This window comes from Phyllobates terribilis, unplaced genomic scaffold (genome assembly GCF_046119375.1).
Source record: "Phyllobates terribilis strain yellow unplaced genomic scaffold, ASM4611937v1 Scaffold_1__5_contigs__length_1240528914, whole genome shotgun sequence".
Lineage (NCBI taxonomy): Eukaryota > Metazoa > Chordata > Amphibia > Anura > Dendrobatidae > Phyllobates > Phyllobates terribilis.
The window spans coordinates 826,287,370-826,302,849 of record NW_027362761.1 but is presented as its reverse complement, the minus strand read 5'-3'; the positions used below and the strand labels follow the sequence as shown (position 1 = coordinate 826,302,849).

Genomic DNA, 15,480 nt, shown 5'->3' with positions numbered 1-15,480 from the left:
TTTTTTTGTGTTGTTCCTGTACACACAAAGGAACTACACATGTGTATAACAAAACACGTGTTGCTGCAATAATTTTCTGGGAAAATTTCAAGGGTGCCAACACTTTTGGCCATGACTGAACTTGGGAATATGGTTCTTTTTACCAACTATTATACCCTTGTTTGAACTTTTTGCATATTGTCACAGGAATGTATTTGATGTCCAGTAATTATGAAAGGAATGTGGGTGCCTTAGGTTTTGTTTTGTTGTTCCCACATGCTGGTGCCTGTTTCTAATATTGATTTGAAAAATAGTGCTGAAAATTATACTTTAACCCCTTAACCCCCGAGGGTGGTTTGCACGTTAATGACCAGGCCAATTTTTACAATTCTGACCACTGTCACTTTATAAGGTAATTACTCTGGAACGCTTCAACAGATCCCCCTGATTCTGTGACTGTTTTTTCGTGACATATTGTACTTAATGATTGTGGTAAAATTTCTTCGATATCACTTGTGTTTATTTGTGAAAAAAATGGAAATTTGGCGAAAATTTTGAATATTTTGCAATTTTCAAAATTTGAATTTTTATGCCCTTAAATCAGAGAGATATGTCACACAAAAGAGTTAATAAATAACATTTCCCACATGTCTACTTTACATCACCACAATTTTGGAACCAAAATTTTTTTTGTTAGGGAGCTATAAGGGTTAAAATTTGACCAGCCATTTCTCGTTTTTCCAACAAAATTTACAAAACCATTTTTATAGGGACCACATCACATTTGAAGTCACTTTGAGAGGTCTTTATGACAGAAAATACCCAAAAGTGACACCATTCTAAAAACTGCACCCCTCAAGGTGCTCAAAACCACATTCAATAAGTTTATTAACCCTTCAGGTGCTTCACAGGAATTTTTGGAATGTGGAAGAAAAAAATGAACATTTAACTTTTTTCACAAAAATGTTAATTTAGACCCAATTTTTTTTATTTTCAGAGGGGTAACAAAAAAAAAATGGACCCCAAAATTTGTTGTGCAATTTCCCCTGGGCACGCAGATACACCATATGTGGGGAAAAAACACTGTTTGGGCGCACGGCATGGCTCGGAAGGGAAGGAGTGCCATTTGACTTTTTGATTGTAAAATTTGCTTGAATAATTAGCGGACGCCATGTTGCGTTTGGAGAGCCCCTGTGTGCCAAAACATTGGAGCTCCCCCACAAGTGACCCCATTTTGGAAACTAGACCCCCCAAGGCGCCTACCAAGATGCATAGTGAGCACTTGGAACCCCCAGGTGCTTCACAAATTGATTTGTAAAAATGAAAAAGTGTTTTTTTTTCACTTTTTCATTTTTACGAATCAATTTGTGAAGCACCTAGGGGTTCCAAGTGCTCACTATGCATCTAGATAGGTGCCTTGGGGGGTCTAGTTTCCAAAACGGGGTCACTTGTGGGGGAGCTCCAATGTTTGGGCACACAGGGACTCTCCAAATGCAACATGGTGTCCGCTAACAAACTGAATGGAAAATCGGCTCAATTTGTAAGCGGACACCATGTTGCTTTTGGAAAGCCCCTGTGTGCCCAAACATTGAAACTCCCCCACAAGTGACCCCATTTTGGAAACTAGACCCCCCAAGGCACCTATCTAGATGCATAGTGAGCACTTGGAACCCCCAGGTGCTTCACAAATTGATTCGTAAAAATGAAAAAGTGAAAAAAAAAAACACTTTTTCATTTTTCTGAATCAATTTGTGAAGCACCTGGGGGTTCCAAGTGCTCACTATGCATCTAGATAGGTGCCTTGGGGGGTCTAGTTTCCAAAAAGGGGTAACTTGTGGGGGAGCTCCAATGTTTGGGCACACAGGGGCTCTCCAAACACAACATGGTGTCCGCTTACAATTTGAGCCGACAATTTGTTAGCGGACACCATGTTGGATTTGGAGAGTCCCTGTGTGCCCAAACATTGGAGCTCCCCCACAAGTGACCCCAATTTGGAAACTAGACCCCCCAAGGCACCTGTCTATATGCACAGTGAGCAGTTGGAACCCCCAGGTGCTTCACAAATTGATTCAGAAAAATGAAAAAGTGAAAAAAAATACTTTTCCATTTTTACGAATCAATTTGTGAAGCACCTAAGGGTTCCAAGTGCTCACTATGCATCTAAATAGGTGCCTTGGGGGGTCTAGTTTCCAAAATGGGGTCACTTCTGGAGGAGCTCCAATGTTTGGGCACACAGGGGCTCTCCAAACGCAACATGGCGTCCGCTAACAATTTGAGCCGATTTTCCATTCAATTTGTTAGCGGACACCATGTCGCGTTTGGAGAGCCCCTGATGTGCCTAAACAGTGGAGCTCCCCCATAAGTGACCCCATTTTGGAAACTATACCCCTCAAGGATTTTATTAAAGTGTATAGTGAACATTTTGAACCCAGAGGTACGACACAGAATTTGATAAAATTAGGTCATCATATTGAATAAGTTGTCATTAGTCTACAGCGCAAATGCTCGCTACTTGAGTTTGCATCGGGTTCTCCGTTATGCACCATGTACTGCGTGTGCTCGAGTGACATGCTCGAGTCCCCGCCCGGATGTTTCATGGTTTTTAGACACCCCAAAAAAAACATGCGGGGATCGCTCGTGCATGGCAGGCAATCCCCGCAAAGTTTTTTGGGCCGTGAAGCATATGGGGCGGAGACTCGAGCATGTCACTCAAATACCCACGATACTCAATGCATACCAGAACACCCGATGCAAACTCAAGTAGCGAGCACTTGCGCTCAACACTAGTCGCCATATCGTCATCTTTTTTTCTTACTTTTGAAAAAAATCCCAACCCCATTACAACCCTAACCCCAACCCTAACCCCAACCCCAGCCCTAACCCTAACACAACCCTAACCGTAGCACAACCCTAACCGTAGCAGAACCCTAACCCTAGCACAACCCTAACCCTAGCACAACCCTAACCCTAGCACAACCCTAACCTGAGAGTTTAATTTTTACGCCGTTCCTCATGCGGTATAAGTGATTAGACGACCTTATTCTTCGGGTCGGTGAGACTACAGCGATACCAGAATCATATGGGGTTTTTATGACTGACAGCTGTCACACACTAAAAGTCGCATTTTTTGTAAAATCTAGTTTTTGCATCGCCATATTTTGAGAGCTATAATTTTTCCAGATTTTGGCAGACAGTCATTTGACGGCTTTTTTTTTGCGGGATGAGTTGACGTTTTTTTTGGTGCCATTTTCAGGCACGTGACATTTTTTGATTGCTTTCTATTCCGATTTTTGGGAGGCAGAATAAACAAAAACCAACAATTCAGGAATTGTTTATTTTTTTGTTTTTTTTATTCTGTTCCGCGTGTGGTAAAATTGATAAGGCAGCGTTTACAGCGGTACCACATTTATATCGTATTTCTATGTTTTGCACTTTTACATAATAAAAGCAATTTTATAGAAAAAAATATTTTTTAGAATAGCTTTATTCTGAGAGCTATAAATTTTTTATTTTTCGGCTGATGGAGCAGTATGGTTGCTTGTTTTTTGTGGCACGAGATGACGTTTTCAGCGATACCATTTTTATTTATATTTGTCTTTTTGATTGCGTGTTATTCCATTTTTTGTTTGGCGGTATGGTGGTAAAGCATTGTTTTTTGCTTCGTTTTATTTATTTTTTTTACCGTGTTCACTGAAGGGGTTAACTAGTGGGACAGTTTTATAGGTCAGGTTGTTCTGGAGACGGCGATATCAAATATGTGCACTTCTTTGTTTTTTTTGTGTTTTTTTTTAAATAATATTTATTGATGGGTACATTATATTTTTATTTTTGGTGGATTATTTTTTATTTATTTTTTTTATATTTTTACAATTTTTTTTTTTTTTTTTCACTTTCTGATAGTTTTATACTTTATTACTTTGTCCCACTGTGGGACTTTCACTTTTTTTTCTCTGATCGCCTGCATGGCACAGGAATGCAGCACCATCCCTGTGTCATGCAGGCTGTCAGCGCTGGACAGGGAGAAGATTGTTTGGAGATGTACTGCGCATGTCCAAATAATCTTACTGCTGTCTGGTGACCCGGATGTTGTTATGACGACATCGGGTCGTCATGGCAACATCCTGGAAGCCACGGCAGTCAGCGCTGGAAGCCAGAAGAGGAGGTGAGTATCTGCGATCACCTCCCCTTGCCACCGCAATGCTGCGATCGACTTCGAATGCAGCATCGTGGGGGTTAACGTGCTGGGAGCGGTGCAGGACCGCTCCCTGCACATAGTACCGGGTGTCAGCTGTGACGATCAGCTGACACCCGGCGGCGATCGCGCCCGCACAGCCTGTGTGCACGCACGATCGCCATGACGTACTAATACGGGTCTGGCTCTTAAGTCCCAGGGCACAGACGCGTATTAGTACGTCAAATGTTGTTAAGGGGTTAAAGATCTTTTATGCATGCCATGAAATAAAGCTTATGTAGATACTATATGGTCATATTGTTTATTGTATTACTTGGTGAATAGAGCAAAATGGGAAAGAGGTCAGTTTTCCATTTAGTTAGCATATTTATCTATAACCATTCCTGTCCAGATTCCTTAAAGCATACCTGTCAGCAGGATTGTGCTCGGTAAACCACATATACTGTCAGGTGGGCGACATTATACTGAATAATATGATACCTTGGTTGATGAAATCTGTCCTGTGGTTCTTTTTTAATCTTTATTTTCAGTTTTGAGATAATGATATTCTCATGCTTCGGGGTGGCCTGTGGGGGGCGCTCTATCTTGTGCTCTGCTTATGTATTCCACTGTATGGCTTCTGACAGGTCACTGTGCCTTCACTGACCTGCCTCCTATTTTAAATACTGCATGTGTAATTCTGTGGTACAAATCCAGAAATTTACATGCAACAAAATGGCCCCCGCCATCCGCGTATGCGTAGTAGCATCTCTTGTTTGCCGAGAGATACTACTGCTCAAGCGCTGCCGACGATGCCTAATTGCTGCAGCCAAATTTTTTTTGTTCTCCAACAAAATGATGCAGTAGCGTCTCTCGGCAAATGAGAGATGCTACTGCACATGCGTGGGGGTCGGCACCATTTTGCTGAATGTAAATTTCTTCATTTTAACCACATAATTATATATGCAGTATTCAAATAGGAGGCAGTTTACTGAAGGCACAGTGACCTGTCAGAAGGCAGAGATATGAATACATAAGCAGAGCACCAGATAGAGCGCCCCACACAGGCCGCCCTGAAGCACAAAAATATCCTTATCTCCAAACTGAAAGTAAAGATTACACAAGAACCACAGGATGGATTTCATCAACCAAGGTATCATATTAATCAGTGTAATGTCTCCCACCTGACAGTGTATGTAGTTTACTGAGCACAATCTGCTGACAGGTGCGCTTTAAATAGTTAAGCCTAATTCACACATTCATGTTTAGTATACATGTGTTATCCATTTAAAACATGTAGCACATGGACATCTTTTATTTTGTAAAGCATTTTCACATGTCCTTTTTTTCGCATACATATGATCCTAAAAAAAAGTGGAGGAATGTCCTAATTTAATCAAATTTGTGGACCAAATTCATGCATCCTTAATGTGAATAGAATGTGTCCTTCATATGAATTCATCTTAGTTACTTTTTGAAGGCCTAGACTAGTGAAATTAGCCTTTTCTACCGAATAAGCTTTTATCCCATGAACTAGCATTCATATTTTAATGTTATAAATATATTAGTAACTAGTGTTGAGCCACCCCCGTAGTGTTCGGGTTCGGTTCGGTTCGTCGAACACCGGGATGTTCGAGGAACTGTTCGTCGAACTGTTCGTCGAACACCTTAGAACACCGTCGAACACCGTTAAAACCAATGGCAGGCAAACAAAAACACATAGAAACACATAGAAAACACCTGCAAAGGTGTCCAAAAGCTGACAAACTGCTCAGAAGACACTCTGTTTAAAAAAGCCGGCCGGCAAATTCAGCAGCGGCATACACCGGTGCCCGACAATTTAGACAAGAAGGAATAGAGCATCACACATAGATTAGATAGATAGAAACATGTCAGTCACACATATAAGAAGCACAGTGACAGTGTTGGTTACTGCATTTGTCATTTAGTGTAAAGGATTTATTAAAAAAAATATTAGTGTTTTCATGCACCGTCTCTTTAAAAAAGCCGGCCGGCAATTCAGCATCTGTACCCGACAATTTAGAACAGAAAGAATAGAGCTTCACACATAGATTAGATAGATAGAAACATGTCAGTCACATATATAATAAGTACAGTGATAGTGTTGCTTACTGTACTTGTCATTTAGTGCAAAGGATTTATTTAAAAAAATAATAGTGTTTTCATGCACTGTCTCTTTAAAAAAGCCGGCCGGCAATTCAGCAGCGGTACCCGACAATTTAGAACAGAAAGATAGAGCATCACACATAGATTAGATAGATAGAAACATGTCAGTCACATATATATGAAGTACAGTGATAGTGTTGGTTACTGTACTTGTCATTTAGTATTAAAATAAAGGATTTATTATTAAAAAAATTGGCGTGGGGTTCCCCTTAATTTTAGGCTCTAGCGGAGGTTAAGCAGACGGCTGGGGCAGATGTTTGAAGCCTGGGAAGGGGGTAATACCCACGGAGCTTCCCAGGCTACTAATATCAGCCCCCAGCTGAATACATAGCCTTTACTAGCTATTAAAATGGGGGACCCCCCCAAAAAAATGACGTGGGGTCCCCCCTAATTTAATAGCTAGCAAAGGCTAGGCAGACAGCTGGGGGCTGATATTAATAGCCCAGGAAGGGAGCCATGAATATTGGCCCCCTCCCAGGCTAGAAACACCAGCCGTCAGCCGCCCCAGAAATGGCGCATTCATAGGATGCGCCAATTCTGGCACTTAGCCTCGCTCTTCCACGCTGCCCTGGTGCGGTGGCAGGGGGTAATAGGGTTGGGGTTGATGTCAGCTTATAATGCCAGCTGACATCAAGCCCAGGTTAGTAATGGAGAGGCGTCTATAAGACACCCCCATTACTAACCCCATAGTCAAAGTTAAAAAAAACACAAACACCCAGAATAAAGTCCTTTAATTGAAATAAAGACACAATCCTTTATTGTTCTAAATTAAACCATACCTACAATCACGCCCATTCCAGCTGAAGCCAACGATCTCCTGCAATAAAAGAAAAATAATAAAGCAACCTCATCCTTACCTTTCCATGGTTCCCACGACAGCTTCAGCTCTGCTACATCGAGATGACAGGCTGGACCGCAGCAGAACACTGCCATCCAGCCTCTCATCCCGCAGACACTGAGAAGCGCAGGCTTGCTTGCGCTGCTCAGCGTCTCTCTGTGACGACATCCAGATGAGCCGAGTTCATGTCCAATGAACTCGGCTCACCTCATGCACGTCACTGACAGCGTGGGAAAATTCTCACGCTGAAGCGCTGATTGCAGGAGAATTTTCCCACGCTGTCAGTGACGTGCAGGAGGTGAGCTGAGTTCATTGGACATGAGCTCACCTCATGCACATCACTGACAGCGTGGGAGAATTCTCCTGCACTCAGCACTTCAGCGTGAGAATTTTTCCACGCTGTCAGTGACGTGCATGAGGTGCGCCGAGTTCATTGGACATGACCTCGGCTCATCTGGATGCCGTCACAGCGAGACAGTGAGGAGCGCAAGCATGCCTGCGCTTCTCAGTGTCTGCGGGATGACAGACTGGATGGCAGCGTTCTGCTGCGGTCCAGCCAGTCATCTCGATGTAGCAGAGCTGAAGCTGTCGTGGGAACCATGGAAAGGTAAGGATGAGGTTGGTTTATTATTTTTCTTTTATTGCAGGAGATCGTTGGCTTCAGCTGGAATGGGTGTGATGGTAAGTATGGTTTAATTTAGAACAATAAAGAATTGTGTCTTTATTTCAATTAAAGGACTTTATTCTGGGTGTTGTGTTTTTTTTAAATACTTTACTAGAAATTCATGGCGGTCATGTCTAATACTGGCGTGACCCCATGAATTTTGGGCTTGGGGCCAGCTGATAATACCAAGCTGGCCCTAACCCCTTTATTACCCAGTGAGCCACCGCACCAGGGCCCTGGATGAGTTGGGTACAGCGCCAGAAGATGGCGCTTCTATGAACGCGCCATTTTCCGGGGTGGCTGCGGACTGCAATTTGTAGCGGGGGGGGGCCCAGAAAGCTTGGGCCTCCCTGCGCTGCAGATTCCAGCCCCCAGCTGCCTAGTTGTACCTGGCTGGACACAAAAATAGGGCGAAGCCCCACGTACTTTTTTTTTAATTATTTCATGAATTTCATGAAATAATTAAGAAAAAAAGGCCTTCCCTATATTGTTGTGTCCGGCCAGGTACAAATAGGCAGCTGGTGGTTGGGGGCAGCCCGTTCCTGCCTGCTGTACCTGGCTGGACACAAATATAGTGCGAAGCCCCACTTCAATTTTTTTAAATTATTTCAGGAAATTCATGAAATAATTTAAAAAAAATTGACGTGGGGCTTCGCACTATATTTGTGTCCAGCCAGGTACAGCAGGGGGAACGGGCTGCCCCCAACCACCAGCTGCCTATTTGTACCTGGCCGGACACAAAAATATAGGGAAGCCCTTTTTTTCTTAATTATTTCATGAAATAATTTAAAGAAAATTGACGTGGGGCTTCGCCCTGTTTTTGTGTCCAGCCAGGTACAACTAGGCAGCTGGGGGCTGGAATCCACAGCGCAGGGAGGCCCAAGCTTTCTGGGCCACCCCCGCTGCAAATTGCAGTCCGCAGCCACCCCGGAAAATGGCGCGTTCATAGAAGCGCCATCTTCTGGCGCTGTACCCAACTCATCCAGGGCCCTGATGCGGTGGCTCACTGGGTAATAAAGGGGTTAGGGCCAGCTTGGCATTATCAGCTGGCCCTAAGCCCGAAATTCATGGGGTCACGCCAATATTAGACATGACCACCATGAATTTCTAGTAAAGTATTTAAAAAAAACACAACACCCAGAAAAAAGTCCTTTAATTGAAATAAACACACAATTCTTTATTGTTCTAAATTAAACCATACTTACCATCACGCCCATTCCAGCTGAAGCCAACGATCTCCTGAAATAAAAGAAAAATAATAAAGCAACATCATCCTTACCTTTCCATGGTTCCCATGACAGCTTCAGCTCTGCTACATCGAGATGACAGGCTGGACCGCAGCAGAACGCTGCCATCCAGCCTCTCATCCCGCAGACACTGAGAAGCGCAGGCTTGCTTGCGCTCCACAGTGTCTCTCTGTGAGGGCATCCAGATGAGCCGAGTTAATGTCCAATGAACTCGGCTCACCTCATGCACGTCACTGACAGCGTGGGAAAATTCTCCTGCACTCAGCGCTTCAGCGTCGGAGAATTCTCACACTGAAGCGCTGAGTGCAGGAGAATTCTCCCACGCTGTCAGTGACGTGCAGGAGGTGAGCTGAGTTCATTGGACATGAGCTCACCTTATGCACGTCACTGACAGTGTGGGAAAATTCTCCTGCACTCAGCGCTTCAGCGTGGGAGAATTCTCACGCTGAAGCGCTGAGTGCAGGAGAATTCTCCCACGCTGTCAGTGAAGTGCAGGAGGTGAGCTGAGTTCATTGGACATGAGCTCACCTTATGCACGTCACTGACAGCGTGGGAGAATTTTCCTGCACTCACCGCTTCAGCGTGAGAATTTTCCCACGCTGTCAGTGACGTGCATGAGGTGAGCCGAGTTCATTGGACATGAACTCGGCTCATCTGGATGTCGTCACAGAGAGACGCTGAGCAGCGCAAGCAAGCCTGCGCTTCTCAGTGTCTGCGGGATGAGAGGCTGGATGGCAGCGTTCTGCTGCGGTCCAGCCTGTCATCTCGATGTAGCAGAGCTGAAGCTGTCGTGGGAACCATGGAAAGGTAAGGATGAGGTTGCTTTATTATTTTTCTTTTATTGCAGGAGATCGTTGGCTTCAGCTGGAATGGGCGTGACAGTAAGTATGGTTTAATTTAGAACAATAAAGGATTGTGTCTTTATTTCAATTAAAGGACTTTATTCTGGGTGTTTGTGTTTTTTTTAACTTTGACTATGGGGTTAGTAATGGGGGTGTCTTATAGACGCCTCTCCATTACTAACCTGGGCTTGATGTCAGCTGGCATTATAAGCTGACATCAACCCCAACCCTATTACCCCCTGCCACCGCACCAGGGCAGCGTGGAAGAGCGAGGCTAAGTGCCAGAATTGGCGCATCCTATGAATGCGCCATTTCTGGGGCGGCTGACGGCTGGTGTTTCTAGCCTGGGAGGGGGCCAATATTCATGGCTCCCTTCCTGGGCTATTAATATCAGCCCCCAGCTGTCTGCCTAGCCTTTGCTAGCTATTAAATTAGGGGGGACCCCACGTCATTTTTTTTGGGGTGTCCCCCATTTTAATAGCTAGTAAAGGCTATGTATTCAGCTGGGGGCTGATATTAGTAGCCTGGGAAGCTCCGTGGGTATTACCCCCTTCCCAGGCTTCAAACATCTGCCCCAGCCGTCTGCTTAACCTCCGCTAGAGCCTAAAATTAAGGGGAACCCCACGCCAATTTTTTTAATAATAAATCCTTTATTTTAATACTAAATGACAAGTACAGTTAGCAACACTATCACTGTACTTCATATATATGTGACTGACATGTTTCTATCTATCTAATCTATGTGTGAAGCTCTATTCTGTCTGTTATAAATTGTCGGGTACCGCTGCTGAATTGCCGGCCGGCTTTTTTAAAGAGACAGTGCATGAAAACACTATTATTTTTTTTGATAAATCCTTTACGCTAAATGACAAGTACAGTAAGCAACACTGTCACTGTACTTCGTATATATGTGGCTGACATGTTTCTATCTATCTAATCTATGTGTGAAGCTCTATTCTGTCTGTTATAAATTGTCGGGTACCGCTGCTGAATTGCCGGCCGGCTTTTTTAAAGAGACGGTGCATGAAAACACTATTATTTTTTTTGATAAATCCTTTACGCTAAATGACAAGTACAGTAAGCAACACTTTCACTGTACTTCGTATATATGTGGCTGACATGTTTATATCTATCTAATCTATGTGTGAAGCTCTATTCTTTCGGTTCTAAATTGTCGGGTACAGGTGTATGCCGCTGCTGAATTGCCGGCTTTTCATGTTTCACTGTTGGCACTGTTCCCATCGATTTGGGCAACCACTGTAATGCCACAACCACCATGGCTGTGGCATTACAGTGAGTGGCAGACAATCCCTGCATGATTGGTGCTCTAAATAGCGCCAGACATGCAGGACACGCTTTTGGTGCACGAACAGTTATCGAACATAACCTCGAACAGCCGATTTTTTTGCAAATCGTTCGGGTTCGTGGAACAACTCGAACACCGCCCAAAACAGCTCGAATTTGAGATTGGCGAACAGTTCTAGTCGAACACCGCTCATCTCTATTAGTAACACTAAGTGGATGATATTTCCTATATCAATCAAACAATCTGTTTAAATCTCTGTGAACAACAGCTGCACAGAAGCAATTGACTCTGGAGATCATGTCAGCCATGTCAATCAAGGCAAGAGGATGGCAACTGCGAAGAAAGAAGAGTCACCATGCATGGTTCGAAGATACCTATTAGGCCAGACAGTGCCAATTAGCATATGCCTTGGAGCAATTTATTAAAAGTAAGTTACTTTCTTAGATATACTGTATATAAATGCTGGGCGTCTATGAACAGGTTGCAGGACCTCTAGTAAACACTATTGAAAGGTGGTGGTTAGAAATGAGCAAATAAATGACAGGGAATTTAAATCTACTTGAAATTTTCAAAAATCCACATTCACCAAAATGTGGATTTTTTGTAATTTGCTTCCAATTGGATCCATCAAAATGGCAGCCCTTGGCCAACATTTTTCTGAGCCACTTAGAGGCTACAAAAATGATTTCATGATATCACAGCATGGGCCGTGAACTTTGTGGGTGCAAGCATGGAACCCTCCCAGGCCTATCAAACATGGAAGCAAAAGCCTAGCATGAGCACCACGGGGATTTTATCGAGTTCGACGGCAATCTGAAGAAGCGACGTGGACCAGTGGTGGTGATGAGCAGAGGGGCTGAAGAGGTGGGCGGTAAGGGGACATGCAAGAGCATAATAAGGGATATTAAATTTGCAGAAAAAATATTCTCCACAAAGAAAATTTCCCAAAAAATTATGTGCGAACAGGCGAATTAGTGCAGTCATCTGCAGTGGTGTTTATAGCTTATATAGGGGAAATCTGGTGACGGATTCCCTTTAAAGGTAATCTGTCAGCAAGTTTTTGCTATATAATCTAAGAGCAATATAATGTAGGAGCAGAGGCCCTGATTAGACTGACATGTCACTTACTAAGCTGGGATTAGCTGTTTCAATAAAATCCGTGTTTTATCAGCAGGAGACATATAGTCCAACCATGCCCTCAGCACTGATAAGCAGCTTTCTGTAACTATACATTGTACATAGGAAGCTGCTAGTCAGTGGTGTTTTCAGGGTTACAACAATCTGAGCTCTCCTAAATCTGCAACAGAGAAAACTGTGATTCTATCATAACTGCTGCACCCATTAATGTAAGTGACACATCCCTGGAATCAGGGTCTCTGTCCCTACCTCATGTGGCTGTCAGATTACATAGCTAAAACTTGCTGACAGATTCCTTTTAATACCATATCGTCTCATATCATTGAGTCTAAATAAAGGTGATTATATATTTTTAGCACACATTATCAGGCTTTCGTGTTTTAAAAAATTAATAATTGACAAAAAAGGATTATATAATATAATTGTTTTTTTTTTGTGCATTTTACATGAACTTCTTAAACATAAAAAATAAAGTAAAATGTGAGACACCTGTCATAAAAGATGTTGATTTGAAAATTACTTACCTGTCTACAGCTATCGCCACCAATGTGAAAACAGAGGCAGAAACAGAAATTCCTTGAACCATTCCACTCATTTTACATATTGTATTTCCAAATGGCCAACCTTGGAAGAGAGAAAAAATTACAAAAATGCTTTGTGCTATGATTGCAGATTACATTTTCAATTGAAAACCAGCCACATATATAAAGCGACATTCAGACATGCATTACAGGGTTAAGGACTTTTTCATAATAAACATTTAGCATTCAATCTTAAAACCTATTAATCCAAAGCAGTTAAATACCATTTTAATAAAGCTGGAATTTGTATTATGGCTTCCATTTTCATTAAAGGGGTTTTCCCACGAACAAAGTTAATTTTAATCAACCTTTTAATCAATAGATCTTTGATTAATAATAAGTCCCACAATTGGATGTGTTTTCAAAAAAATGTTCCTGTGCTGAGATAATCTTATAAATGTTCCCCTGCTGTGTATTGTGTAATGGATGTGTCTGACCATGCAGGAATACGGTCTGATCATACCACATCTCCTGGGCAGGGGGGGGATGCAAAAGAGTATACAGGCAGGACAGGGGGTCACAAATGATTATTTCTTTGATGTAAAACATTGCTTAAAAACAGGCAGTGAAATGTTTTACCTCATAGAAATGATCAGCTAAGATTCTGTGCTGTCCTGTCTGTATACTCTTTTTCGTCCTCCCCTGCCCAGGAGATGTGATATGATCAGACCATGTTCCTGCACGATCAGACACAGCCATTACACAGTACACAGCAGGGGAACATTTATAAGATTATCTCAGCACAGGAACATTTTATTTAACACATCCAATTGTGGAAGTTATTGTTATTCCAAGATCTATTGATTAAAATGTTGATTAAAATTAACTTTGTTTGCGGGAAAACCCCTTTAAATGTTTTGAAAACACTTTGTGTAGATACAAAGTGATATAAAACTATAAAGACTATTATTTAACAGTTTCATACAGATATGATAGTTGATAAGTTGTGATTAGATGAGAAACCCGTGAACATAAATACTAGCATAAAAATCATTACCATATTTCTTTAAAAAGGTGGCAACATTAAACTTTAGATTGCCTGATTCATGTAACATGTGCGTTTACTAACATCATTTCAACAAGTTGTCTTAAAGGGGTGGTCCGAAGTCCAAATTCAATTTCATCCTAAATACCTATCTATTTATTGACTTAATCTAAACTATTTTCTAATATACTTGAATTAAACATTTCCTATCCTTCCCTAAGTACACTAACTGCTTTCTTCATTTTTTTCACTTCATTTTTAATGATGCTTCCTTTGAAAATCTCAGTGGTCACTGCCGCAGCATCTAGCCTATCCCTGAAATGAAGCGCCATCAGCACTGACAGACAAAAGTAGAAAAGACAAACTTCCAGCAGTGAAGTATATTAATTTATACTTGATAAAGTCCATGGTGTAGCATACATTTTTTTTAAAATCTACAATAACTAGAGATGAGTGAATACATTCAATTGGAATTAAATTCTACTCAAATTTTTCAATAATTCACATTCGCCAACATGCAGATTTTTTTTTGTTATTCACTTCTTTGCAGATTCAACAAAAGGAAGACTGGCTGGCCGGCATTTTGCTTAAGTGCAAAGTGCCACTAAAAGTTTTAAAATAATAAAAATACAATACTTATCCTCACCATTCACCTCTCCAGCCCCTCTGCTCCTCACTGAACCTCGTCTGATCCTGATTGCATCTTCTTACAGTCGCTATGGTCAGGACTTCTTCCTCTGATGAGGACCAGAATGGTTCTGTGCATGCGTGCATAACATCACAACATCACGACGTGAACCGTGAACATATGCGCGCATGCACAGAATTGTCTAGGCATTATCAGTGCCAGAAGTCCCAGCCTAGCCTGGAAAAGCCTGCGATTTCAGCACTCGTGGCAGTGATAAGAAGATGCAACGAGGATCGGACAGGAACCGGTGAAGAGTGTAGGGGCCAGAAAGGTGAGCAGCAAGATGAGTTTAAGTACTTTTTATATTTTTTACATGTAATGTTATTATTCTCATGAGTCTGGAGAGACATTTAATTGTCAGATAATAAGTTTACTGCAAATTGAATTTCCCAGGAAAATTCTCATGATTTAGCGAATTCTTATTTTGGAAACAGCAAAAAGGCAATGGTACTCACCAGCCAAGGGTTCAAGAAAAATGCACACCAGGATGCAGCCAGCCCCCCTTTGTAAGAAGACCCACTAATGGTGACCTTGTGAATAGGGGCTTTTGTACCTCTGCGATGCACGGAGAGGGTGCCGGGCATACCGTCTAATCGAATAGGAAGGGCGTTTTATAGGATGCCGACTAGACACAGTTGCTGCGAGTGTGTGAATTGCACCCTATTTGCAAGTTTCATCTGTGTGCAGCTTTAGTGCTAGGCAGTCGCTCCTCCAGTGAGAGTGGGTGAGAGTGATTGCTCACAGCATTCTGCACCTGTGTTAACTCCTTCTTACAGAGGGGGGCCGGCTGCGTCCTGGTGAGCATTTTTCTTGAACCCTTGACTGGTGAGTACCATTGCCTTTTTGCTGTTTTCT

At 42.4% G+C, this 15,480-nt stretch overlaps 1 protein-coding gene across 1 annotated transcript in view; it reads right to left on the bottom strand.

Annotated features, from left to right (window-relative positions):
• The window catches only part of NPFFR2 (neuropeptide FF receptor 2), a 243,550-nt gene that overhangs the window by 28,231 nt on the left and 199,839 nt on the right, over positions 1-15,480 (bottom strand). Inside the window, exon 3 of the mRNA XM_073637886.1 lies at positions 12,896-12,995. Coding sequence (XP_073493987.1) covers positions 12,896-12,995 — 100 coding nt within the window. The remainder of the gene's footprint in view (positions 1-12,895; positions 12,996-15,480) is intronic.